Raw genomic sequence first — 27,680 nt, 5'->3', positions numbered from 1 at the left:
AAAATGTTAAGCGTATGTAAAAATATACGCTACACTGCAAGAACCAGTCTCCTACGCAAGGTTAACGACTGACTTTATTTATTTTTCCTGCCCCCCCCCCCCATTTTTTTCTCTTCTATTTCTACCGCGTAATATAATATTGTAACTATTGTTACGAAAACTATGAAAAATAAATTATTATTTGTTTGTATTTGTTTTATTTTTTATTCCTTTATTTCATCATTTTCTTCTTCACATTCTCTTCATTTCTTCATCCAACTGTGCGTTCTCAACGAAGCGATAACAAGAAACATTTTATTGATAATTCAATAAAAATATCAAATTATATAGAAATATTTTACGAAAAAACATTTACAATATTTTGTTTTTTTAAGTAACATAAAATGTCTGACAAGAATTTTTTATTATTTTTCTCTGAAAACGTAACTTTAGATTCTATTCCATATGTGTATATATGAGTTTATACATACATGCTAGTACACACGTATACTTTTCATGCAAACGACAGATAATTCCGTTGTTCACTCATACGTATTCTCTAAACTTTTGCGAATAAATAAAGAAAGAGAGGCAGCGGCTAAACCAGTGGCGTGATTATCGCAGCCGAAATCAGTTTGCATCGAAGCTCTTCGTATCACGCGCATTTTGTTATTAAGAAACTTATTTCTGTGAAAAAGAATATTATATATTTTTATGTTGGCCGATTGTATGCCAAAGTTCAAAGTGGAATGTGAGAAAAACAATATAATCTATCATTGAAGGAACGTACCCGAAAGAACTGAAGCAACCGCTGGGATGTGACCAATCCAATATTAATCGTTGATAATGCTTATCAGTGAATTCAAGAAAGCCTTCGATGCCGCATAAAACAACTTTCAAAAGAAAAGAAAAGAAATTGTGTAAAAAAAACACAATGATACAAAATTTAAAAAATGTTGAAGTATTTTTTATTCTTTATATACCCTGTTCCATCATTAAATCTGGTGTTTGATAAGGAAATCCAGCTATCTCGATATCGATCAGATCTTGAAAAATTGCGGAACAATAAAAAAGTATTAATTCTGAAGAGGGAAGATCTTTGTCACATTCCATCTGAAAAGAAATTACGTTTAATTAGAGATATACACAGCATCTTCAATTATAGATATCGAAAAGAATTATTTTCCAAGCGAAAATAAGATAAAAATAAAAAAATTTGTTGTTACTTAATAATAATAAACGATACAGCCAAAAATGTAGTTTTTTTTATTCTTAATTTTCATTCTATTTTTGCTTGAAGAATAATTTCTCAAATTTTTGGATACTTGTAATCCTACGTGTAGAAGAACAAACTGAAAAAATTCTAATAAGGATATACTAACTATTTTAGCAATTTGAACGATTAATAATCGATGAGTGAGAGGATATCCTTTGGTAGATTCTCGAGTAGTTAATATTTCGAGGCATAAACTAGGAATTCTATGATCCGAATTAAACTTATTTCGAACGATTTCAACAAGACATCGATCGCTTTCTTCCTCTTTAGGCACTCCTTGCATTACCAGATCTCGTATATCTCGATAACATAATCCGATATTGGCTCTCCCTTTTATTAGAGTGCCATGCCGCCACGATATCTTTTTCATCCATAAATTGGGATAATTTATTGTTTCGTGCACTATGAATTGACCGTTTTCATTATTGTGTTCGAAAATAAATAAATTTTTTCACGATAATATTTTTCTCTTTCGTTAAAATTAAATTTTCTTACATAATCGGATATCTTCGTTCTCTAAAATAATTTTATTTAATAAATCTCGTCTTGTTAAATCGCAAAGCTTTAAAATCGTCGTAAGTATACTTCGATGTTTATCGGTCAAGAATTGTGCATTTTTATGTAAAAAAATAGCAGCAATATTAGCTGTAAAAAATAACATTGAAATGATATGTTCAATGTTTCAAAGATAATAATCGTAAAATTGTAAATTTGCAATATTGTAAGTTTATATTGTAGTTTTACCTTGGACAATAGTTAGAGATAACGTAACATCGGCGTTCATTTGTTGAGGTCTTTGATGAATGTATTCGATTACTTTAGATAACTTGACTAATATTTCTTCTGCAATAAACAGTGACGGATTTAATAGGTGACTAAACAAAACAACAAATTTAAAAAAGTCATTGAATTACACAATTTTTTCATCTAATTTTTTACATTTGGAATATATAATGTATAGAAATATTTAGGATATTCCTAAGTAGAAATAATTTAAATTTACTAAAAAAAAAATTATAAATTATTAATAAATGTTTTGCATTTTTAAATGAATTAGAATAATTTTTATCATTTAAAAAAAAATAAAAAAGAATATTATTAAAATATACAAAATTACCAGAAAAGTATTCTTGACATTTCCGAGGAACAGAAATTATTTTATTTATTATTTTTATTTTGATTTTATAATAAAGATAAAATTAATTAAATCCTACATTTTTTGTATATATATATTTTTTTTTTCTTTTTTAAAAATTCAAGTCGGAAATTTCAAGAGTTTTCATTTTGCTAAATCTGTTACTGATAAATAAGACTTTAAATTCTAAATCTAATTATTAAATTCAAATTTAGCATACTTTGATTTTTCGAAAAAAAAATTAACAAAATACAATAAAATAGATTCTTTATACCACTTTAATTATTAAAAAAAAATAGTAAAAAAATAAATTCTCCAAATTAAATAAAAATAAATTAGGAAAAATTTCAAGATTTTTCCAATCTTACCAAAATTCTTGGAAGCAAAGTTTCCATAGCTCCATGGCGGGAAGGCACAGAGAAGCAGAATCACCCAAGCAAACTTTCCAAGCATTTCCATACAGCTCTTTCACAACTCTGAAGAAACAGGATCTCGATTTTCCAAGGATTTTATAGCGACAGCCCCACCGCAAACCCCCATAAGTCCATAAGATTTTAATGAAATTAAAACTGAAGTAGTTTTTCTTTGTCACGTACATCGGAAATCACTTTTCCTCGTGAAGATCAACGTGTCGAATCCTGGGGAGCCAACTCTTAAATGAAATCAGTTTCAAGAACTTGAATACTCGTGGGTGGTTGATTAACATTCGATGGAACGGAAGAAAGTAAGGAAAACGAATGGCTGATGGTAAATCTTGATTAACACGAAAATATAGCGGGGAAAGATACCTGTTTTATTGATAGAAGCGTTACAACATAAGGTGGCGGTTTTTTTAGGTTAGGTAAGTAATTTTAGGCTGATTTTTTTTTTTTAAATTATTTGTATAAGAATTCAAAAGCAGTCAGGATGAAAAGGATTCATGTAATCACCAGAAACACAACCAGTTACTCCACGGCTTAGTTTTACACATTTTCCTGCTCTTTTCTTAATCTGCAATTGAAGTAATAATATTCTTCTCTTATATTGTTATTATTATTTTAGAAAAGTATTTGAATTCAGATGGCAAAATTTAATAATATATCACATTTTTCTAGTTTTAATTTAATTTGTTTAATTACAATTTTCTAATTTTTTAATTTAATTTTAATTTAATAATTTTTTTTGTACAATTTCAATTTTAACAAAGAAGAATAAATTTGCCATTTGATTATAAAATTCATAATGAACTTACAATTTGATATTCTATTTGGCATGGTCTATCATTATTATCATATGAATTATCCTGCATTGATTTAATCTGTATAATAAAATTTGGATAAAAATAGGAAAAATTAGAAACTGATAATAAAAATCTTTACATAAATATAATAAATAGAAAGGTCAATTACCATGCTTGGATAATCTTGTACCATAATTATAGGAGATTGAACACTATTTATCAATTCTTCTGTTTCTATTGTTTCTGAAGAAGTCCTCATTGCAAGAGCCGAAATTATAATTGAAATAATGAAATAAACTAGATTCGATATCCTTTATACAAAACAATTATTTTAAATAACTATATTTTATTCAATAAAATAAAATAAATGTAAAATCTTTAAATAAACTAATAAATTTAATAACTTACATGCTAAAAATTTATTCTTAATCTCTCGCTTAAAAGTCATTAAGAAGAAATGTAACACTGCCATTGTTCTAGGCACAGGCATCTTTTATATTCGTTGTGAAGCCAACGAATTTCTTTTTCATTACGAAAAGGTTTCGATTCATTACGAAGGTTGTGATTGTTTTTAAAATGTACGAATTACGACACAACAATTTATTGACTGCGTAAAATCATAGTTTTATATGAAAACCTGTAATTGTTAAATAATTTGTTAATATAATAATTATTAGATTTAAATTTAAAATTTTTATTTTTATTTTGATACCCTTATATTATTTTTTATATTCTTATATTCAGGAAAAAAATTATATGTGTGCATTTTAATATGTAGTAATTTTTCGCTAAAAAAATAGAAAAAAGATTTATAAAAATAATCTTTTAATTTTTTATTTTAGTAATATTGAATACACAACTGTTTACATTTACAATTACGATGAATACTTACAAATCGTTTATAATGTGAATTGCAACATTAACGAGTTTCAACATTTATTTAAAATGTTAAATATATGAATTAAATATTAGAATTGAGAATAGTTATTATTTATTCATAATAATTGATATTATCTAATCATATAATATTTATTTTAATCTACATACATAGCATATGTAATAATCTAATTTTCATATATTAAAATTAACATTAGATTGAAATTCATGAATATAATAATATTTGACAAAAATTGAAGTATTGTATGAAATAACATGTTTAAATAATAACACGAAATAAATGAAATAATTTTTTATAAAATATTTGTAAAAAAATCCATTTGTATAATTATTAATCTAAATTATTTTTATTTTACTTAAAAAATTTAATTACATACTATTTTTTATTTAAATTAGCATTTGTAAAAAATGAAATTATAGGATTATATATTCATTTAATAATTATCAAGTTTCAAAAATCTACTTGAATATGAAATATTCAATAAAAAAAAAAAATTACATACATTGAAGGAATTAAAATTATGTTAATATTTCATCAGCCTTTTATAATCATATAAATCTTTTGAATAAACTATTAACATATTTTTAAATAGATTTTCTAATGTTTTAATAGCAAAAATAGATATAATTTGTATGGATATTTTTGACGACTAAATATATGATAATAGGTACAGTGCAAAAGAATTTGATTATTTATTAACTGTACCATTTTATATTTGATCACATTTATTACATCTTTTTCATATTTCAATAAAGATATTTGTTTAAATATCAGTCTCAGAGATATATAACTTAATATTATATAATATTAAAAATTACACATTTTATTATATTATAAATGAATAAATATAAAACAATTATTACAGTAGTCATTCGATTATCTAATTTATAAATTATTCTGATTCAATATTAATTATGCAAAATAAAAAGAAATCATATAACCAAATCTATTCTTCTGAAAATAAAAATAAAAATTTTTTAAATGTAATTGAATTATATATTGTTGTATTATTCACATTTCTATTAACAATTCAACTCAATAAATATTTAACATTTATTTTCTAAATATAATGATTAGATAATGCATATATCCTAAAAACTGTATCATGATATGTTTATATCTATCTATTGATCTAAGAAATAAAATTCCCTGATTTTTTGATCCCCTTAATTATTACAAATTTTATTATTTTTATTAAATCAAATAACCAAAGGACTACTGTATATTTAAAATTTATAATGAATAAAGCAAAAAGTAAAAATTATATAATATGATACAATGATTGATATTTTAAATTTAATTGAATCAAAAACTTATATGTTATCTCTTCTTTCTAAGAATGATATACTGAATACTGAATAATTAAAAACATTAATTAATATTAGTTAATAATTTTCTTAGCCTATATAATTCTAACACAGCATCAAACTGCAACAATTAGAAACTATAACAAAAGAATAAAAGTATCAACAATACCCTTTGATCCTTGATATTCTTATTATAGAGTGAAAAATAGCTTTTTGCACTTTCTATGATGATTTATATGATGATAAAATTTTCTTCAATGATATAATCTAGAATTAACTTATAAATAATTTTCCTTAAATCACAAATGATTATGTTGCTCAGGATTAACTTCAAATTCAATTTCTAATTGAAGTCTATAATCCATAGCGACAAGTACAATAACTAGAAGAATTGGGAGACGAAACCGTGATTGCCAACCAAGTTTGAGCATAAACATCAAAGCACGATGAAATGTGCCACCACTTCCAAAAAAGTTCTCGGATGCCATTGTTTTCATAATTGTATTAATCATACAAAATTCTGTTATAATTTTTGATGTTGATATTCCTCTTCAATGGATTTATTGTAAAAATAAAGAAGATAAAAATTATAATAGTTTCAGAACAAATATCATATTCCAATCTAACCTATGAAAAATCATAAAAAATTATAATTATTTTAAGTTGCAATAGTATCTATATAAATTCTATGTTAATTTTAATGAATGAATTTAATAATTTCAATAGAAATTACTTTTTAAAATATATTACCTTGTATTTGCCACATTAATTTTCAAAACACCATTATTACGTTGCATATTCGTATAACAATTCATGACATTACATTCATCGACGCTTTTCGATGTCGTTTTGTAGAGGTTAAAATTTATGATACACTAATTCAAGAATACATTAGCTCAAGAATTAATATACATAATTTATTTATTGATTGACTGAAATACTTGTTAAAATTTATATATTTCATTTATAAATAAAAATAATAAAAAGTTCCAAAGATAAAATAATATATTCGTGGTATAATTTTTACATAAATGTAAATTTGACAGGAAACCATTTACAACATGAATCTTTTACGATATCAATATGATCGATAATCGATCATTTAAAATAATTGCTCAAATAATTGCTAAAAATTTAAAAATACATAAGACGAAAATTGTAAAATATTTTTTATAGAAACAGTTAATAAATTCCTTTTTATATCACTATTTATATCTTTATTATTATTATTCTTTTTTATTTTTACTATTTACATTTTTACAAAAAATAAAAAAAAAATTTTTAAAAAAAGAAAAAAAATATCTTTTGAAATTTTGTTTAAAATGTATTTAAAGAATTTTTATCTTTATTTTTAAAAAATTATAATCATAAATAAAAATTTATCTCAATAATTGCAACAAATTAATTTTTGTATTATAAATTTCTAAAGTTATAATGAATAATATTATAATAATATATATAATAATAATATAATATATAAAATATTATAATAAGCATATTTGAATAAGCGCCAATTTATTCTGCCATCTTTATTATCAAACTAATACAGATAGTTGATGGTTATTGGTGGGGTTAAATAGAATAAATATATTTAACAAGCAATATTTCACAGTAGTTGCTAACGCATTCATAGCCATGAACATCAATTTTGTGGGAAAACGTATTCTTGTAACAGGAGCCGGACGAGGTATGTATATAGTTGACATATTCATAATTCAATGTAAACTTTTTTCTATTTAAATTTTAATTTCTAATAAAGACAATTTTTAAATACTATTTTAAATTCTCTTCTATTTTAAATCCTTACACACTGTTTATGCAGATTTCTTTATTGATAAAGAATTTCAATTGAACCAATCAGAAAGAGCTATATATTTTTTGTTTGATAAAAGTTGATTATATAATAATACATATCTTGAAATACAACAGTTCCCATTGAAAATAAATTTTCATGAATATATTGTGCTATTTATAAAAAAATTTCAATTAGTATGAATTTTATTAATTATATTAATCATATATAATTATATTAATTTATGATTATGATGTGACTAATTGTAATTAAATCACAAATTTATAAGATTCATATTATAAGATTTATCTGAATGTTTCAATATTTATTTTTTTTATTTTTTAATATTTTTCTAATAATATTCTTATTTTATAATTGTTTTTAATTATTTTTTTATTTGATTTACAAAATATTTCAAATTATTATATTTTAAATTGATAAATAAGGAACATTTCAATTATATCATGATTATAAACCAACTATAAATCACATTCATTCATATTCATTTCATGCTAAATATATAGTTATATTCGTAATTATTTTCCTTCACATAGAAAACATTGTCTATTTAACATATTAAATATTTTAAATCATAGGTATTGGCAAAGATTTGGCTCTTCGTCTTTCCAAATATGAAGGTCAAGTAATAGCGCTATCCAAGGAAAAAAACAATCTAGATAAGCTATGTACAGAAGATCCTCGTATTCAATGTATTTGCGTCGATCTCAGCGATTGGGACGCCACCAGGAAAGCCGTTGAAAGTGTGTTACCTATAGATCTCTTAGTGAATAATGCCGGTGTTGCACATCTTAATTCTTTCTTTGATGCTACGCCAGAAGATTTTGATCTAACATTTACAGTAAATGTGAAAGCTATACTAAATGTTTCTCAGATAATCGCAAAAAATATGATTCAAAGAAAAGTTGGTGGTAGTATTGTTAATATTTCTTCGCAAGCTAGCCAAGCAGCTTTAAAGGATCATGTTATCTATTGCGCTTCGAAAGGAGCAGTAGATATGTTATCTAAGTAAGAAAAAATTAGTTTTTTATTTATTTCAAGATATTCAATATTTTTTCTTGTAATATTACTTTATAATATAAATAAAAAAATGAATTGTATTTTTTATGTTATAAAAATCTTAAAAACTTGAGATATAATTATCTATTATGCTGTAATTTATATATGTATCTATAATCTACTTACTTTTTACTTACCTTTTTTTAATAGTTATTGGTAAAATTTATTAAGTGAGATTCACTTTTAATAACTATTCCTTTCCAGGACAATGGCTCTTGAACTTGGTCCTTATAATATTCGAGTGAATACCGTTAATCCTACAGTGATTTTGACGGAAATGGGAAAATTAGGCTGGAGTGATCCGGAAAAAGCACGAACTATGTTAGACAAAATACCATTAGGTCGATTTGGTGGTAGGTAATCATTTCATTTATGAAATCTATTTTTGGAATAAATTTCTACCAGTTTTATTATTTATATTTTATTCTATTCTTATATATTTTGCAGAAGTGTTCGAGGTAGTAGATGCGGTAGTGTATTTATTAAGCAATCATAGCTCAATGATTAATGGAATTACATTGCCAGTGGATGGTGGATTTTTAGCGACATAATTGCATAAATCAACCTTCAATATCATTTATTTTTATATTATTTTTATATTTATATCATTTTTATATCATTTTATATATTATATATTTATATTATTTATATAAATTCTAATTATATTTTTTAATTTTAGAAAAAAATAATTTTATAAGATAAAAAAATATTGTTTCTTTTATATACAATTGAAATACAATTCAAATAAATATTTTTATGTTTAATGTTATAACTTGTTTTGAGTATTATTAAAATTTTATTGAATAGAAATATACAGGAGAGGATGAAACAAGGTTTTGAAGTTTAGAAAGAAGAATGAAATAGAAGAAAGAAAAAAAGATCAACACAGTTATCTCGTTTATCTCGTTTAATTTAAAAAACGCTTCGTTTCTTCTTTTTTCATTATTTAACTAGAATTCGGTGAGCAAACGGCAGGAAACGGCGTGAAACAATGAACGCTCGTCGTGAAAGAAAACTCATTTATTTTCTGAAAATATTTAAGACGAGACGCGTTATTGTTTCATCGAAGTCCCTCCCATCGCCGCCATTTCCGGTTTGAAACAAACATTTCGTTTTTTCGGCTCTTTCTAATCAATAATTATTTGAATCCCTACAATGAACATAAAGTGGCGGAGAAAAACGCGAAATTAGACTGCCTGCACGGTAGGAGACGTTCAAACTGATTTAGACACGTTGCATTTGATTTGATGTACATCTCCTTTCGCAATCAATCGTTACGAGCGAAGTATTTCCATTCAAAATTAACCCTTTATGCCAGTAATTCTTAATCGTTTCGCAAAATTGTTTCGCAGCCACTCGATCAAACGAAAAGGACTAAATAAAATAAAATAAAATAAAATAAAAAAAAAAAAAAAAAAAAAAGAATAAGAAAAAAGAAAAGAAAAAGAAAAATTAATAAGAAAAACGAACGATCGCCTAGTCTCACTTTTTCGCTTTCTTCAAGAGCTATATACCTTCTCTTTGTATCATATAAAAAATTAATTATAGACCATCAAGTGTGTCTTTCGTAAATTTCAAAAAATACATGATTACACGTTCGCAGATTAAGAATCACTATTCTACGATTCGATAGAGTACAAGTATTAAAATCGGTTAACACGTAGAAACGCTGTTTCATCAATGCACCTTCGTTCACGCTACTCGGGAATCTCCAAAGAGTACGGCGGTTATTAAATAGCTGCCTATTTTGATTATTATTAATATATCGTTTCGGAGAATGTTATTGTGGTTGTGTACGCACTGTTCTTATGGCCCTATTTCCATCACTCATAAAGGATTAACTTCAAGTCATGCGTTAGGCTACCAAAAAAAAAAGAGAGAGAGAAGAAATGAAAAATAGAAGAAAAAGACGAAAAAAGAATAAGAGTACGAAGACAACGGAAAAAAAAAAAAAAAACTCGAATATCTCACGCAACATTCATCGCGTCGTCGTCAATACATACATCGATAAACGAACAAGCAAACGGACAACGACGGTCATTTTTTTCTTGTTTTTTTTTTTTTCCTTTTTTTTTTCACAATTGCACTTCAGTTTAGGAGTTAACGAACTCACATCAAGAATTTCGAATAATGCAAGCTTAATTTCCTTAATTTCTGATCGATCCACCAAAGTATCTGTCTTCGTTTTTCCAATGAAAAATGTCTGTTCTTTTTGTCATCATTTCCGAAGAAAGAACAAAGGACAACGCTCTTTAATGGATCGACGATCCGCGGCGATAGGTTAAATATTCGCAAATTTATACGTTTTTCTTTTTCTTTTTCTCGTCGTTATTCTTACGCAATAATAATATCTTGTCGATAAATTTTTTTTGCATTTTTTTTTTTTCAAAATGCAGATTCGATCAATATAATCAAGCGCAGGTTCTACTTTTCTGATTTTTTCTTTTTTTTTTTTTTTTCCTTTCTTTCTTTCGACCTATTCGCTCTTGCCATCCTCGACGATCGTACACGCATAATACACACGACGAGAAACTAAGAAAGAAATGTGTGGCGAAAGCGTCAGTGTTATATGTTATGTATTCGGTTTTTCTACATCGAGAATTCGATTCCAAGGAGAAAATGGATCCTTAGAGACACAACTGAAATGACTCGTATACGCTCGCCGTTCCGGCTAGGCGTTTTCTCCCTCTCAAACTCTCGCCACCGGATTAAACTCGACGATTAAATCCGTGGGTAGCCTAGAGACGTTTAGTCGATCAGTTAGCCGCTCGTGCTTTTCATCAACCTATAAAGAAAGAAAACGTGAATGCAAGCAAAAGGTCGAGTCTCAAAGATGGCAAGAGTTTTTTTTTTTTTTTTTTTTTGTTTTGTTTTATGCGATGAAGAAGAAACGAAAAAAAACTCGTACTAGAATGCAACAAAAGCCACGAATATCATGTTTGTTCCGCGTTATCTTTCCACATACGCAGTATGTACACACACACACACACACAATCATTCTCTCTCTCTCTCTCTCTCTCTCTCTCTCTCTCTCTCTCTCTCTCTCTCGATTTTTCTCAAATATACATTGTACAGAATTTATTCGTTATATGCTCAGGAATCGTTCTCATCACCGGATAATAATTATCTTTAATAGGATCTAGTGTACTTGGTATTCATAAATTTCTTCGAATGTTTGAAATTTCAATCCTTTTTTTTGTCTTTCACTAACTATCATTCTTTATAAACATAAAATAAAGTTAAAATTTCGTATCTTTAACAATTACACATGGCCTCGTGGCCATTCTTGAATTTTGAGGTTATAACGAGTAAATACTGAATTATTTCGATCTGTCATTCTGTCTCTTTTGTCTCTTTTTTGTTTTGCGGACAAACAAAAATTTTGATACACAAATGTAACACAAATATTAAATTGATGAAACGAAATAAGAATCAGAAGAAGTTAAAATGGAAAGCAAGCCTAATGCAGCTCGATTCCAAACTATTAAAAAACACTTTGCTTTGTCTCTTCTTGCATGTATAATTCACAAAGGCAGTTTTATAAATACTCTTTGTCGATATTTGCTTTGCTTCTTCGGACATTTCATCCAATTATTTTTCCCCATTCTTTCTTTCGCAATATCGTCACACATACTCGTTGCATCACGCACTATGTAGTACAGTTCGAATAAGTAAATCATACTTACATGAAAAGAGAATTCACCGTCCGTCATTCGCAAATCATACACGCATGCGCACACATACGTCATTTATATTTCATAATTATTTTCTTTTGAATAGATCGTATATGTACATGTATATATATATATATACATATACAAGCTGTTCGCAAATCGGTACAATTTCGATTATAGTTAAAATATGATTGATCGCGAATTTATATTATACCTCAATGCCGTGATCGTCGTGACGCCTCGTCGTAAATGTCTTCAAGTAAACTCTTCCCTACTTCGCATGTTCTTTATCTTTGCTCTTGCTTTTCTTCTCTTTTTTTTTTTTTTCATTCCTTTTCCTTCCGCAATTCTTCTCCGTTTTTAAGAAGTCTCATATGAATTGCTATAGGCTCCTTACAGACTCGAGAAGAAATAGAATAAGAAGAAGAAGATAAAGAAGAAGAAAAAGAAGCTCCACTAGGCCGAGCGAAATCAAGCGCGCACGATCTTTTTTCTCTTTATCGTTTCTTTTTTTATTTTTTTTATTTTTTATTTTCGCTTTTCTTTTTTACTTTACTAGCCAATTTTGTTAACTAGCTTTTGTTTTTAATTCAGTTTACGTCAACGATTTCCTTCGGATTTTTATCATTCTCTCGTTTAAAATTTTTATCACGTTTCTATTCCAATTTAATCGAACATAGCTCGCGTGGCGCAAATTGTTCCATTGTAAAAAGGAGGAAAAAAACAATATGTGCTGATGTGTTTTTTTTTTTTTTTGTACTGGCACTGATCATCTCGAGAAGATTATTTCTTTGACTCTTTGTTCTTCTCGCGAATATTTTTCTTCAATATTGCAACAATATTCAAGGGGAAAACGACGAATCGTGACAAAATTAATTTCTGTGCGTATCATTCAGTCATGAAAGAGAGAACGCAAGAATTTCCGCCTGCGCTGGCAGTGTTTGTTTCCTCTAAGTCAAAATTCGAAAAATAATTTCTTGATTCAATATCCATATAATCATTATTTTACGAAGTCTAGAACAATCAACAAGATTAGCCTCATAACTTAACCTCAATTTTTCAAAACGAATTCGTTTACGATTCGAAAGCTAGAATTAATCACTTTTATTTCGAATTTAAAGCCGGGATACAATCGAATCAAGAATATTTTTCAACAAAAAGATGAAAAATATCGTCTAGGAAGAATAATATCGAATCAACAATTGCAAAGTATTGCACGAGTGTGAACAGAATAATTTTTTTTTTTTGTATAAAATAAATTAAAACTTACAACGATAGAAATCATCATGCAATATTTTCTAATATTTTCTAATTATTAATTCAAGTTTCTAATCAATATTAAGTTTCTATCAATATAAATTATAAATATTTATAATATTTATTGAATGATCTCGACTTCTTCTTCCTATTCGTAAAATTATCATCGTCAACCCTCTGCGCTCATGTAAAACGAGGCAACTAAACATCGATATAAATTTCCAACTCCAATCCATTTTCCAATCCAAATTTTGAATTATAAACAACTAGAAAGCGTTTTTTTAATATTTTCACGTTTCATTAATCGAATTATATATTTATATAATTTCTAAAACGTAACAAAATATATGACTTGAAGTCGTATCTTATTCTCGCTAAATACATTCAACAATAATCGATACATTTTGAAAAAAATGAACTTGAAATTCACAAAAAAAAAAAAAAAAAAAAAAAAACATTTAACAGATAAATATATTTCCAACAACTTCTTTTTCTTATTCTAAAATTTAACCAAAAAACTCTCTTGTCCAATGATTCATCAATTAATAATAATCGACAAGTATTGAAATTGTAGGTTATAAATTTTTTCTTTTACAATTTTACAATTTTAAATAAAATAACTTAGATAACTTGTAATTTATAAGATTTATTTACAAATCTTTATTATTTATACTTTTATTACGAAATTTATTACTGTTATGGAAAATATAATAATTTACAAGGTATCGAACTAACTTGTGATTTAATCACATAACTTTCAGTTCACATAAATAATATCGAATATCACATAATAATATAATTAAATATATTATAGGTGTACAACTTGTGATCTGATAAATATTATTAATAATATTATTTCACAATTGTACAAGAGAGCCCAGAACGAACATCAGCGCAGAGGATGGAAAAAATTGAATGAATGCGAATAAATACGAAGAAAGAAAAAAATGGCGGAAAGATTGCAATACGCAAAAAATTGTATAAAGATTCGTCGTTTCCGTGATAAATTGTCGAAAATTTTATTCTCTTTTTTCTCGAAATGATCGTTGCGGATTAACCCTTATGTCAACACCAGGATATCCGGTAACAGTAAATATTTCGTAATTGGAAAAAATTCGAGGTTAACAGATGTATTAATTCTGACGTGGCGAAAGTTTGTTTACGTTTCTTGTTAAAACACAGAAAAGACACTAGCAAGTGAAAGCGAGAGTGAAAGAAAAAAAAACATACGCGAATATGTGAGATATTAGTGAATTTTTGTATTTTTGATTTCTTTTTTTTTTTTTTAATAGAATTTTTTACCAATATATTTATGATTAACCAAATACGATATAATTCATTTATTTGCTTAATTATTTAGATTATATCTTACTTATTTAAAATAAAGGAAAAATTTTGTTTTATTATTTATTATCAAATCAATTCAATTCATTTCGTATTAGATTTTATTTTACGGAAGAAAATTTAAATTTTAAAGAGAGAGAAGATAAATTTTTTGACAAAATTTCCATTGGAAAAAAAAAAAAATTAAAAAAAAATAGACGAATCTTATCATTAATATTGTCTCATTGATATTTCTCTTGAATTGGATTACATTGCTCGCACGTTGAATCTTCATAATGAATATACATATACAATTGTAGGAGGGCACAATTTTAAAATATTTACTGTATCCACGATAAAAATTAATGTAATTATACAATATAATTTAAAATATAAATATTTGATTTAAAATATTTTATTTTCCTATCAAAATATTTTTAAATCCATCCGCATCACCGTTATTTGGTATAATTGCTATATCGATTTATATTTTCAAATATAAAAAATTGTATCGCTACAAAAATAGCCAAATCAAAAGTTTGAAACGGTGTTTGGAAATTTTCCAACATTGACATAAGGGTTAATGGGTCGCCTTTTTTTTTTTCTTTTATACAAGTCATAACGTAATAAATTTGAATGTGTTCATGTTGTGTGTGTATATGTGTATGTGTATGTAATTAGCAATAGCAGCAGCGGTAGTAATGATAGTAATAGTTGGTAGTAGTTTTAATTAGTTATTAGTTAATTGGTAATAGTAATAATAATAGCAATAGTAGTAGTACCCTATGAAAAAAATACATAGAAAAACACGTGTCGGTATAATATATATTTATATATAACCTTCTTTTTTTTTTTTTATATCACGTTTTTTTTGTTTTTCACCATTTTTGTATGCAATGCGTTTCCACGATTCTTTTTTTTTTCTTTTTTTTTTTTTTTTTTTTATACAAAGACAAATTCGATCAAGGGAGGAGGAGGGAGGCAACAGGAAGTGATGGGATAGGGGGATGGATAGGTGAAAATTGTGAAGAGTTAAGATTGAAATATATGAAGGGATGAAAGGAGACGCGAGCGATTTCGTGGAAAATATATATATGTATATATATATATATTTTTCTTTTACTTCCGTCGAATAATCGATTGGCTAACGAAACGGATAAACGATTGTTAGATTTTTGATTTGATTCAGATTTTGTAAATAATTAATCAATTAATGTTATTGTCTTTGGATGACAATATGTGCATAAAACACATTAAAAAAAAAAATTATATAAAAAACTTTGTGTTGTGATACTTTTTTTTATATATTATCTTTAAATCGAAATTACATAATATATAGTATTCGAGATTGTAATTAAAGAATGAACAGCGCGTTCAGTTCAATTCATCTCTAATGTAAAAAAAAAAAAAAAAAAAAAAGATTTCAAGATTTCGATTATTATCTCGTTATACGATAAATAATTTTTCTTTAAATTTATTTGAATAAAATCAACGTATCAATCATCTCCGTCCCTCAATATTAAATTATATTAATTATCTAAAAGAATAATCTAAAAAAAAAAAAAATGAATAAACTTAACGTAAAATAATATATGGAGTAATAATGATAAAAAAAAAAAAAGGAACTGCGTATAGAGATGAAAAAATGCCTCGTCAATCGTTTTTTACTTAAAAAAAAAAAAAAAAAAAAAAAGACCCTTACATTTATCACAAGAAAGAAGTGAGTGTATTAATGATTTAATCATTAAATTTCAAGATGTGGATAATTGCTGAATTAAAAAAGAAAAAAAAAAAAACAATGAACAATTGATACAAATTCAAATTTAGTTTCAAAATAAAAATCTATTCAATGCATAAAACGCGTTTTTTTTTTTTTCAAGCTATCTTAATCGATGTACGTATTTACATGTACAAAATACATGTATGTATATCTATGTATGTATGTATGTATATATATATATATACACATATATATATATACAAAATTTGAATCAAATCGGTTGTCCAACCGTTTCACACCGGAGCAAATCAGTCGTTCTCGGCTTGAATTTCGTCTGAAACAAAAAAATGTATTTCACGCGCGAGAACAATCGTTATTATATTATATATATATATCAGGGATACTGCTTCCTCGCGTTTTTCTCTCGGACACTTACGTGCTTACGTCCCTTTTTATCGTCTCTCCCCTCTACTCTAAAATTCACTACAGTCGCACATTCAACAAAATTTCATGAATCAAGGCAATTGTTCACGCTAAAGAGAAATTCGATTTCCGGTGAATTTCTTAACGTTCATACACTCATAGCTTGTCTAACCCATGTTTAAAAATGCCCCGCCACGTGCATTTGAACTTCTTAAACCTGCAATGGCACACCTGGACTTATTTATCATTTCCGCGAAGGAATCTCTTTTGCAAAATTTTTACAAATATATAAAACCCATATATATATATATATATATAACTTTCTTTTCGATATTTAATTAACTTGAAAGTAAATGTTTGAAGATATATCTCAAGGTGATTAATTTTTCTCAAAATTCTTTGTACGCGCAATGTATACAAATAATAAACGACCTTTCGAGAAAGGTCGTAGTGTATCATTGCAGGATTGTTCAATTATCACCGGCGGAAATATTTCAAAGATTATCGAGAGTATATAATGTTATCGAAAAATAGGATTAGAAAACCACGTTATTCACAAGAAATATAAATATAATTTCCACCGATTGTTCCTCTCTATGCAAATTTGGAATATTGCTCTTCTCCCCTCTCCTCCACCCTAATGTCGCTATAATTTGATCACGCAAAATTTCTCGTATCACGTACACGTAGTAAGTCGAAAATGCAAGCACGCATCAACACGACTCAGAAAAGGATACAATGTACACAAAGCACACGATGAACCAAATAAATTTGGTAGCGTTCAATCGTGATCTTTACAACATCTCTTTTTTTTTTTTTTCTTTTTTACATTCTTCTTTATTATCACACGAAGCTTTTTCTCTTTTCGTTAACCTTTTAACCGGGGAAGAACTCACTTGAATTATCCAATCTCTTAAACTTAACAATTTCTTTATTTACGGATTTTTTTTTTTTTTTAATAACATATATAATCCTCAACTGGTATGGTGTGGATTAAAATAACCATAACTTTTGTCTCTTTCTCTACTTATAATATTTTTTTTTTTTGCAGCTGACAATTAATTTTGTAACTTAATGTGAATAAAGTCAGCTATTGAAATCGTCCTCGTAAAAATATAAAAAACATAAGTATAGTGGAAAATATATTCGTAGCAGCTATAAATCTAATCCCCACCACAGCAGTGTTAATGCGATCTAATTAAAATTGTCTTCTTGTAATTTTTGATTTTCTAATTAATTATTAGAATTTTAATTAAATAATAAAGCCCGGTTATTAGGTTAATTATTACAAGTAGTATTACCTCGATAGTAAACCCGGTTCGAGATCGTGTCTATTAACGGGAGAAAATTATTTGTACCGTCGCATTTTCAGGGTCGCTTAGACGAGCAAGCGAGAAACAATAAATTTACGTGAAATGAAAAGAGACGTTCGACTACTCCTTAGTTACTTCTAATGTACAAAAAAACGCAAAGTTTGCTCGGTCGAAGTAATTTCAGGAAATAGTGGGGATGACCTCTGCGTCTACTGTCGAGGCATTACTGCGAACTATATCAAATTTGTAAAACATATTCGCCTCTCATTCGAGAAAATAAGTAGAATCAAAAATAATACAAAACAAAAAAGGAACGAGAGGCGTGGTAAGAAGAGGAGAGATACTCGTACACGAAAAATTCATTCGCATTATCTTTTATCATTCGTTTCGAAAAACGATCATCTCCCTCGAACAAATGGATTCGCAGTTCGACAATTACGCGGTAGAAAAAAAAAAAAAAAAAAAAAAAAAAAAAAAATCTGTAATCGAAGTTCGCGCGCGAACACGAAATGTACAGTACGCTCGATCGATATTGGCGCATCTTAATTGTTCCTTGATTAGCCCCATAACATTGACATAACCGATTTATTTGGATTTACCTTACAGCCACGCTCTAGTCATCCGATTTTTCTGTAATTCAGCAAACAGTCACGGTATATACAGGATATTCACTGTCACCGTTGAAATCGCCTAGCGCAATGGATTTTGACTCCTCGTGGGTTTCCTCAAGTTTGGCTCGAAGGAAATCGGATCGTGCAACTGCTGCGACTTCGTTTTCGCGGTTCTTTCCGGTTGATTGCGTAATTGCGTGAGTTTCGCCGGCCGAGAACCATCGTCCTGCCGTCGATGTAGATTTAGTCTATGTACAAATCGTGTTTTAGTGGGATGGAGGAATATAATCTATACGATCGTGCTCGATCCATCTGTTCCCGTGATCCATTGTGATCGAAATGAGAACCAGTGAATTCGAGCTTATTTCGAAGGAATGTTAAGGCAAAAAAAGGATAGCGAAAATTCATTTTTCAATGCGAATAACGCATTATCTTCAATTGGATTTTTCAAAAAAATGTTCTAAAAATAAATCACATGTCATTTGTGATTGTGATGTAATCTTGATAACGTGGTTAAACGTTCTAACCACGTTCCGAAGATCAACGAATATGATAAATTTTATATTGGTTGTCGCATTGGAAAGACTACAAGGATACATCATCGAAATCGCGTACTGTACACTCGCCATCTATACTATAAGAATCACGGACCACGCCCTCTATATAAAGCGTCCTTAATTGATCCCATTAAAATGATCGATACAAACTTTATCGATAAGAATTTAAAATAATAATGATCGAAATTAGGAATATTATACTTCGTAACTTTGAAATTTATCGAAACTTCTTCTTTTCTTCTTTTTTTTTTTTTTTTATTTTTAAATTCGAAATTCTTGAAATTCAAATATAAAAATAGAAAGTCTCATTAAATAATAACAAATAATTCAAAATTATAATAATTTAATATAAAATAATAATTAATAAAATTAAATAATTTTTAATTATTTAATTTCATATTATCTTATATATTATATAATATTTTAATTTATAGTAAATAAAAACCAGAGATTATTATTATTATCTGATTATTATTAAGATTATTATTTTCTGATCATAAACTTGAGTTTAAAAAATTATTTCTAAAAATACTACTGATAAAAAATAGAAAAAAATAAGCATTTCCAATTTTTACAAATTTTTTATATGTGTACGTAGTATTACATATAATGATGAATAATCTGTTGTGAAGTTTGTATCGGTTATTTCAATGGAGTTCAATCGATACACTGTAGAACTGTGTTGTCCCTCTATTTCTAAAAACTTTTAATCCTTCGTGGAAGGATTCATTCAATACAACAAGTAGTTTCGTTTGCAAAACACTGCGCACTCGTCGCTGTAAAAACATATGTTCACGATCGTTTAGAAATAGTCTGTCTCATTGACCTACTTCGGTAAACATGATCGACACCGATCGTTTTACTTCGTTGAATCAAACCTCGCCCACTAGCTTTGGCAAAGTTGCATTCTATATTCCGACACTTAAAAGATCTCCGTCTCCAACTTCGAATCGAGAAAGTTTAACTTTCTGTTGCTGTTTCGATGCCCCAAGAGATCTGTGTTTTTAGATCGTCGATCGTGACACCATTTGGCTCGTCAATGAACACATTGATCGTCAAGAATTATCGATGGACCGTGATTATCGATACAATTCGTCGATATAATTTTTAAACAATTTCTTCCTAAGATATCATCTCTTCAAAAGATCTAATATCGTCTTTTATCGAATAAACGAGATATAAACACCTTCGACCGCTATCCTTTCTTCTTTTCGACTTTGAAGAAACTAACTTCGTCGTATTTATCTTATTGGAAGGTCGAATCTCGAGGCTATCGATGACATTGTCCATGTTGACGATGACGACGAGATCACTGAGGAAGAGGAGGACGAAAACGACGAGAACGAAGACGACGAAAAGTCCGCTATTGCCATTGTTGACTTACTTGTGTTGAACGCTTGCCAGCCTGCCCAACGGGATGGGTGGGGCCATTGCATTGGCGCTTCCAAAATAAAAGATACACAAACACGGACATTAACGCGCTACCGTCCTTACCACCGTTTAAACACGATCGAAATCTGTCTTTTTTTTCCCTTTGCCTCTCCTCTCTGAGTTTTCAGCTCATTTCGTCTCTTTTTCCATCACTTTGTTCCATTCCACCGTATCGCTTACAATAGCAAAACTCTATAGCACAAAGGGGAGAGAGAGAGAGAGAGAGAGAGAGAGAGAGAGAGAGAAAGAGTTTCACTCTTCTTATCTGTTTTATCTTTCTCGTTTCCTGTCTTGACGTTAGCGTGCTTTCTTTCTTTCATATATACATACATCTGCTGTTTTTAATTCTCGCGCTTAATCGATCTTTTGTTTTTTTTTTTTTTTTGGATTTCTTTTACAGAAATCATAGGTTCGCTTTTCATTGATCAACGATCTATGAATTTTTTTCGATCGAGATATTCTTTTCATACTTGCAACAGCCATAATGGCGAAATGAGCGTAACAAGCGAATCAATCTAATCGTCTAACGAAAGACGAACGAAAGATCGAATATATAGCAGATGGTTGTAATATGTAGCAGACAGCGATTTTTTTTTTTTAATAAAATTGGAAATACGCGGTATATTCGTATGTGTGAGACGCAGTGACGTGGCAGGATCAAAGGCTTGAAAGCAAGAGACTCGAAATGAGAGAACTTTCGTTTCTATAGGGCTATGAGGAGGTCAGAGAGAGAAGGATCGCAAGGCGAACACGCTTTTTTTCGCATTTTTCTTTGCTTTTTTGTTCTCTTTTTTTTTTCTTTTTTTTTTTCTTTTAATGTTCTTAATCCACGATTTCAGTTTTTTCGCCGGTGTCCGCTACCGTGGCACAGGAGATTACTTTCGCCCCCTCTTTGCCTACTTTTGTGATTTAGAATTAGTGTCTTAGCTTTCGGTTACCTGAAAAAAAGTCAACGAAAGAACATGAAGCGGAATTCTAGAATAAATCTCGATGCCGAATTGCGTTATATTTTTTTGTTTTTTTTTTGTTTTGTTTTATAATTTGTTCCTTTCTACGACAATAAATATTAAATACATCGTATACCATCGTCTCACGACAAAATATTTAAAGAAAGTGAGAGGGAGAGAGGGAGAGAAAGAGAGAGAGAAAGAGAGAAAGAAGAGAAGTAAGAAACGTGCGTGCGTGCATGCACAAATTCTCGAATACCCAGTCAGTCAAAGCGTCGGTGTACCCAGTAAGGAAAAATTTTTTAATCGTCAAATATATATTTCAGCTCTCGTGTATAAATATTCTAACATTTCTAATTATAATATTAAAATAATTTATCTAAAGTATTTAATTGTTGCAATAATACAAATTAATATAGGACATTTTTCTACTTTTCTTATGTTTCTAAAGTTTGATCGAAAAAGTAGAAAATACTCGGTATAATAGATATCTACTAGTTCAGGAAATAATTAAATTAAAATTCAAGAAATCAAGGATTTAAAAAAAGGAATTGTATTATATATTATAAATTGAATTAATTATCTATATCTTGATATATAATTGTTTTTTAAACAAATATATTAATAAAATTATGATCGTTTAAATTAAATATATATGAATATTTTTTTTTTGAATACTATCAAATTTTGTTATACTTAATAAATAAAAATAAAAATAAACGAAATAAAAGACTAAAATCTAATTTTTTTTAAAAAATATTATTTAGAACAGTTAAGTTATAGAGAATATACAATATTTATGATTAATATTAAAAATATAGTACATAAAAAAATGTTTATAATATAAACATCTAATCTCTATTAACTCTCGACTTTCCGTGACTTGCCTTGAACTTTGTATACTCTTTGATAAACTTATACAAAGTTGATAAAATGTCAATCAGTTTTAAATCTTTTGACAATATTATGAATATCGATGAATTTCTTACAATATAATTAAAGAAATGATAAACAATAAGACATCCTTTAATCATAAATAATTAAAAGTAATATAATTAATTAATAAATAATAATTCATGATAAAATGGAATCGTTTTTAAATAAATTTGATCAACTAACTTTTCACTTACTAATTATTGTAATGTAAATGAAAAATAATAATACGATTTTGTATTTATCACTACTTGTATGAATCATTTATGAACAAAAAATAAAAAGCACAAACGTTTGTTAAATTGCTTCAATAAGATCTTTATTGAATTTCTAATGCCTTAATATCAATATGAAAATATAATAATTAACAGTTAAATCAAAATTTTTATACAAATATGAATTTTTTGATTATTGTTTAGAATATACTTCCATTTCAAAAATTATTAGCTATTATCTTCGAAAGAAAGAATTTTGCAATAAATTATTTTTCTTTATTGTAAATTTTATCTTTATATATTTAATTTAAAATTCTATTAAAAATTCACGATTCTTTAAGATAAAATTTCAATAGAACACAAAAATCTATGAATTTCAAATTAAATTAATTTCATCTATATGCTCTTTTTTATTTTTTATTTTTTTTATAAATATTGAATAAAATTCATTTTAATATCATTCATATACCTTCAAACAATTATCAGAAAGTTGACTTTTTATTTTAAACAAATTAGATTAATTAGTGGTCTCCCTAATTTTTCATTTTTTTTTATTCTTACTGAAAACAATTTTAAATTGTTTACTTTAATGAACAACAAAAAAAGTTTATATAAATATAATAATGAAATAAAAAACAAAAAAACAAATTCAAGAATAATCTAATCTAGTTTACTTTGACTTTAGAATATTAAATATATGTTCATAGACAGACACAAAAGATTAATAAAGACATGCAAAAATCACAGAATCTTTCTAAACTAACTTCTAGAGCGTGGAAAAATAAAATTTAATTATATTTAGAGAAATAATTCAATAATCATCTATCCAACACAATTTTATGATCATTCAATTGGCGATCTATTTTTTCTTTTATATTTTTTTTACAACACGTATACTTGAATACCTCGAGAGCTGAACATAAAACTTTTAACTTTTTTGCACGTAACACACAATTCATGTATTTGATTACTTGGATACCCCGATCACAATGAACGACGATAAATTTTAATTGTTGGATTAGCCCTCAGAAAATAAATATAAAATTTAAACTCTCAAAAAAATTGCTTTTGAGAGTTATTTTTTGCTAGTCGAACACTACATTGAGAGTCTTTGATTAAGCAAAAATAAGTTTTAACATCTATTAAGTATCTATTAACAAAAATTTTTGAGAAAAACTCTTGAGAATGTTTTACTTTGAAATGTATTAGGTTAGGTTAAAAGATACCGAGTTGAAAGCATAGACTTAAAAAACAATTTCACTAATTTCACAGGATTGAAATTGAAATGAAAAACCAAACAAAACCGATTTTCAAATATATTAATACGCTAAATAACAATAATACCGATAAATCATGCTGTAAATATTTATAAAGTACACCACTCACGAATTTAATCTTCAAAGATGGCTACGTGGCCTTTTTCCTTCTCTCTCCATACCTAAAATCTACTTTATCCACTGTTCTTTAAGTTTATAAGTTGAGAATACCTGTCTAACAGTGACTTTCATTTTTAACGCAGTGTCTACTAATCAAAAATAACTTTCGATTCGTACATTGTTTCAATACTCAAAAATGTCAATGATCGTTCAATTTAATGATTTTTAATAATTTTTCACATGATTTATCGTTCACGCTAATTACGTAATAGAAGAAAGTGAAGTTGAAATTATAAAAGATATATAAATTCACGAGAGTAAAAGGAGAGTTCTTCGATAATCATCAGGCTTTCTGCCATATTTGTTTATTATTACGCAAGATCCCGCAACACAAAGAAAATGTGATATAAAGAAAAACCATCCCAGTGCACCCGGTGTAGCAGGCAAATATAATCTCAACGTTGCATTTGGAAGGAATATTTTTTTTTTTTTTACATTTTTATTTATTAAAAGAAACAAAAAAAAAAAATTAAAAAGAAATGACATTTTTTTTTAATCAATTAAAAAAAACAACTTTACACTTGTCGTCATCAATCTGTGAGATTACATAAATAAAGAATATAATATTCGTTCCAAATATCAAAAAGTGCATTCCCTCTCCTCTCTCAACTTTTCCCCGGATATCCTTTGATCAAGGAAGAACCATGCCACGGTATCAAGACACCAATCTACTAAAAAAGTGAGCTGCCAAATTAGAGCTCAATGCAACTAACACTGACATTCATCGTCGAGATCTAGTTCGCAAGCAAAAGTATTTCTTTATAATAGCGAATCACAGTTCGATAAAAAAAAAACTAGTTGCGCAACTCTTCAAGTTTATATCGATCACGAAATATATATATATATATATATATATTTATATATTCAACGTAATCCGTTCTGTTTTTTTTTTTTATATACATTTTTTTATACAAAATTTTTTCACGACAAAAAATCGAATCAATTGTATCGTTTTTCATACTCGAGAATACTTACACGACGAAATAAAAAAATAAATAAATAAGGAAATGTAACGAATGTGCAAGCCAAATGAAATAAAAATACAAAGGATAAAAACACGTGAAGATTAGAGACGATGAAAAAATTATACAAGATGTTCAGAAGATTAAGGGATGATTTTTCAAATCAAAATAAAACAAAAATCAAGAATAAAAAAAATTACATATTTGAAGTTTTTTTTTTTTATTTATTATTGGTCGAAGAAAATATCCCTAGATTCTAGTGAACTAAAAGAAACTATATTCGATAAAAAACAAAGTTAAATGCGCAATTTTTTTATTCTTGATTTTCAGTTTATTTTGGCTTCAATAATTCCTTTCTTCGAGTTTTTGGATATTTTCGTCGATTATATAATTATCAATAAATTATCAAAAAGTGAAACCGCAAAAAGTACAATTTTCTTATTCTTAATTTTCGTCTTATTTTGTTTTAAAGAATCACTCCCCCAAATTTATGGACATCTATAATCGAATATCTTGAATATATATCAACACTCGAGATCATCGCATATATTCGAATGATTTTACGAATAACAATAACAATATGACGAACCGTGACATGATGGAAAAATTTATAATTTCGATCATGTAAAATTTCACTTGCGATGCGATGTTTGCCCGTACTTTGTGCAACGTTCCATGCAATCTCTAATGGCAGCACCAAGTGTAACAAGCTCGATTAATTTTTACAGGTGTACCGAAACCAAATAATACAATGGATAAAATTATATATCCGGCCTCACATGTGTGATCACTGGGACGAGCAAACTTGAACATTTAATCGTTTACACTTGATCAAAATATGTTTTTAGAAATAATTTTAAATTTTTATTTAATCAATTTATAATTTATATTAGTGGATAGAAATATATATTTTACAAATTTTCTACTGCGAAGCAGAGTTTTATCTTGGAGTAGAAAGTTTTTTTGAAACATTTCCTTTTAAATCGAGATACAAAATCAACAAAAAGAAATGGATTTGTTAAACTTTTTTGCAATTTTCATTTAAAATTTGGGAAATGGGACCAATATTTCGAATAATGAATTGAATTAAATGTTTTTAAGAATACATCCCATCAATGAAATTCAAAATCACTTGTTAACACTGCCATCTAGCGGGAATTCGATCGGCCTGATTGGAAATTTTCACATTAATACTGATTATCGATATTAATCGGTCCATCAAAAAACCAAATATTTCTTACTTTCTATTATTCTATAAAAATTAAAACACTTGAAAAAGAATATTTGAATATAAAAAATTATTTGATAATTTATATACATATATATTATCTTAGAAGTAATATTATTTTAAAAATTTATAGTGTATTTTTAATACACTTTTCAATAAAATATTTTATCTCATTCAAACATTAAAATATTACTCTAATATTATATTTGATTTTCGTTCTTAAAGATTTTCTCGTTTAAAAAATTGCGAAAATTTTTTTTGAAATTAACTAATGCCGGTTGGTTGTCTGTCAAAATTGCATGTTATTTTTTTATTTTTAATTTTTCGTTATTAATCGTAATCACAACAATGTAATTTTATAATTAAAATTGATAATTTCTAAAACGAAATTATTTATGAAATAATTTAATAATTTCGATTATTCTGCCCTTATTTATACAACATCGAAATATTTTTCTTATATCAATCTGCTACAATCTTTTTATAAAAAAAAAAATTGGTCGAAATATCAATCTCATCGATATATTTCAAGATTATCAAAATCCATGATAAAGTAATCCAATAAATTTCAAATAATTACTTATTAAATTTTCCCGATCAATTAGTTAAAATTATTCGTAACAAGAATCACTGAAAAAAAAAAAAAAAAAAAATAAAAAAATAAAAAATCAATAAATCAATATTACAAACTGTACTCTATAAATTTGATAAATTCAAAACGAAAGATGTAAGTAAGATCAAGTGTAAAGAGTTAAATATTCGCCATGAAACACGAGAAAACCGGAAGTTAAGAAAAGCTCCGTGAATGAAACACTGTATAACATTAAGGTCGTGTTAACTCATAATCAGTACAATTACGAAAGGACTGGTTATACGAGACTACACAGTTAAGGGGGCCACTCCCTATATATATATATATATACATATATATACATATATATATATATATATATGTATACTAGACAGA

General features: G+C 27.2%; 4 protein-coding genes and 1 long non-coding RNA gene across 11 annotated transcripts in view; 1 reads left to right on the top strand and 4 right to left on the bottom strand.

Moving 5' to 3' along the window:
- Nucleotides 1-180: 180 nt before the first annotated feature.
- On the bottom strand, nt 181-3,316 carry LOC100865392 (UPF0764 protein C16orf89 homolog). Its single transcript, XM_003695126.4, has 8 exons — nt 3,179-3,316; nt 2,759-3,042; nt 2,000-2,098; nt 1,751-1,900; nt 1,362-1,657; nt 963-1,092; nt 770-872; nt 181-666 (listed from the first exon to the last, which is right to left on the bottom strand). The coding sequence occupies exons 2-8, from the start codon at nt 2,847-2,849 to the stop codon at nt 522-524; spliced, it is 1,014 nt and encodes a 337-aa protein (XP_003695174.3). The 5' UTR covers nt 2,850-3,042; nt 3,179-3,316; the 3' UTR covers nt 181-521.
- LOC105735914 (uncharacterized) lies at nt 3,163-6,899 on the bottom strand. 2 transcript variants are annotated; one of them, XM_086914513.1, is made up of 6 exons: nt 6,565-6,899; nt 5,984-6,441; nt 4,018-4,246; nt 3,779-3,920; nt 3,622-3,687; nt 3,163-3,380 (listed from the first exon to the last, which is right to left on the bottom strand). In XM_086914513.1, coding segments are annotated over exons 3-6 (309 nt in total). In that variant the 5' UTR covers nt 4,020-4,246; nt 5,984-6,441; nt 6,565-6,899; the 3' UTR covers nt 3,163-3,281. The 2 variants fall into 2 exon arrangements, with proteins under 2 accessions (XP_086770639.1, XP_086770642.1); XM_086914516.1 differs by lacking the exons at nt 5,984-6,441; nt 6,565-6,899 and having other exon boundaries at nt 3,779-3,852; nt 4,018-4,098.
- A 437-nt stretch (nt 6,900-7,336) lies between these two features.
- LOC100864912 (L-xylulose reductase) lies at nt 7,337-9,452 on the top strand. Its single transcript, XM_003695122.4, has 4 exons — nt 7,337-7,501; nt 8,203-8,632; nt 8,888-9,036; nt 9,131-9,452. The coding sequence occupies exons 1-4, from the start codon at nt 7,450-7,452 to the stop codon at nt 9,232-9,234; spliced, it is 735 nt and encodes a 244-aa protein (XP_003695170.1). The 5' UTR covers nt 7,337-7,449; the 3' UTR covers nt 9,235-9,452.
- A 123-nt stretch (nt 9,453-9,575) lies between these two features.
- Nucleotides 9,576-27,680, bottom strand: part of LOC100865911 (casein kinase I) — a 34,904-nt gene continuing 16,799 nt past the window's right edge. The window contains exons 9-10 of one of the 6 annotated variants that reach the window (XR_015294177.1): nt 12,232-19,252; nt 9,576-11,468 (exon numbers count right to left, since the gene is read on the bottom strand). Coding sequence is in view for 2 of the 6 variants with exons in the window: in XM_086914417.1 (XP_086770543.1) it covers nt 19,084-19,252 (169 nt within the window). In the remaining 4 variants the exon portion in view is untranslated. Of the gene's footprint in view, nt 19,253-20,122; nt 21,003-27,680 lie in introns of those variants that run through there. The other 5 variants (XR_015294178.1, XR_015294176.1, XR_015294179.1 and 2 more) reach the window with 5 other exon arrangements.
- On the bottom strand, nt 21,357-27,680 carry LOC116414373 (uncharacterized). The gene is made up of 2 exons (XR_004224888.2): nt 24,474-27,680; nt 21,357-21,930 (listed from the first exon to the last, which is right to left on the bottom strand). It is a non-coding gene; the product is annotated as an uncharacterized LOC116414373 (long non-coding RNA).

The sequence above is a fragment of the Apis florea genome, unplaced genomic scaffold (assembly GCF_048593485.1).
Source record: "Apis florea isolate Af1SG1 unplaced genomic scaffold, ASM4859348v1 contig_1914_pilon, whole genome shotgun sequence".
In the NCBI taxonomy this organism is placed as follows: domain Eukaryota; kingdom Metazoa; phylum Arthropoda; class Insecta; order Hymenoptera; family Apidae; genus Apis; species Apis florea.
Note: the sequence above shows the minus strand (reverse complement) of the source record. Positions and strands in the feature narration are given on the sequence as shown.

What these genes read in the sequence shown, in the direction of transcription:
- LOC100865392 (XM_003695126.4), bottom strand. Translation starts at nt 2,849, where the DNA reads ATGGAAATGCTTGGAAAGTTTGCTTGGGTGATTCTGCTTCTCTGTGCC. An exon ending in ATCTCTAACTATTGTCCAAG is followed by an intron (nt 1,901 to 1,999) that starts GTAAAACTACAA and finishes TATTTTTTACAG; the next exon opens with CTAATATTGCTGCTATTTTT. An exon ending in GGTTGCTTCAGTTCTTTCGG is followed by an intron (nt 667 to 769) that starts GTACGTTCCTTC and finishes TCTTTTTCACAG; the next exon opens with AAATAAGTTTCTTAATAACA.
- LOC105735914 (XM_086914513.1), bottom strand. An exon ending in TACAAGATTATCCAAGCATG is followed by an intron (nt 3,688 to 3,778) that starts GTAATTGACCTT and finishes TTTATTATACAG; the next exon opens with ATTAAATCAATGCAGGATAA. An exon ending in GCCAAATAGAATATCAAATT is followed by an intron (nt 3,381 to 3,621) that starts GTAAGTTCATTA and finishes CTTCAATTGCAG; the next exon opens with ATTAAGAAAAGAGCAGGAAA.
- LOC100864912 (XM_003695122.4), top strand. Translation starts at nt 7,450, where the DNA reads ATGAACATCAATTTTGTGGGAAAACGTATTCTTGTAACAGGAGCCGGA. An exon ending in TGTAACAGGAGCCGGACGAG is followed by an intron (nt 7,502 to 8,202) that starts GTATGTATATAG and finishes TTTAAATCATAG; the next exon opens with GTATTGGCAAAGATTTGGCT. An exon ending in GCAGTAGATATGTTATCTAA is followed by an intron (nt 8,633 to 8,887) that starts GTAAGAAAAAAT and finishes ATTCCTTTCCAG; the next exon opens with GACAATGGCTCTTGAACTTG.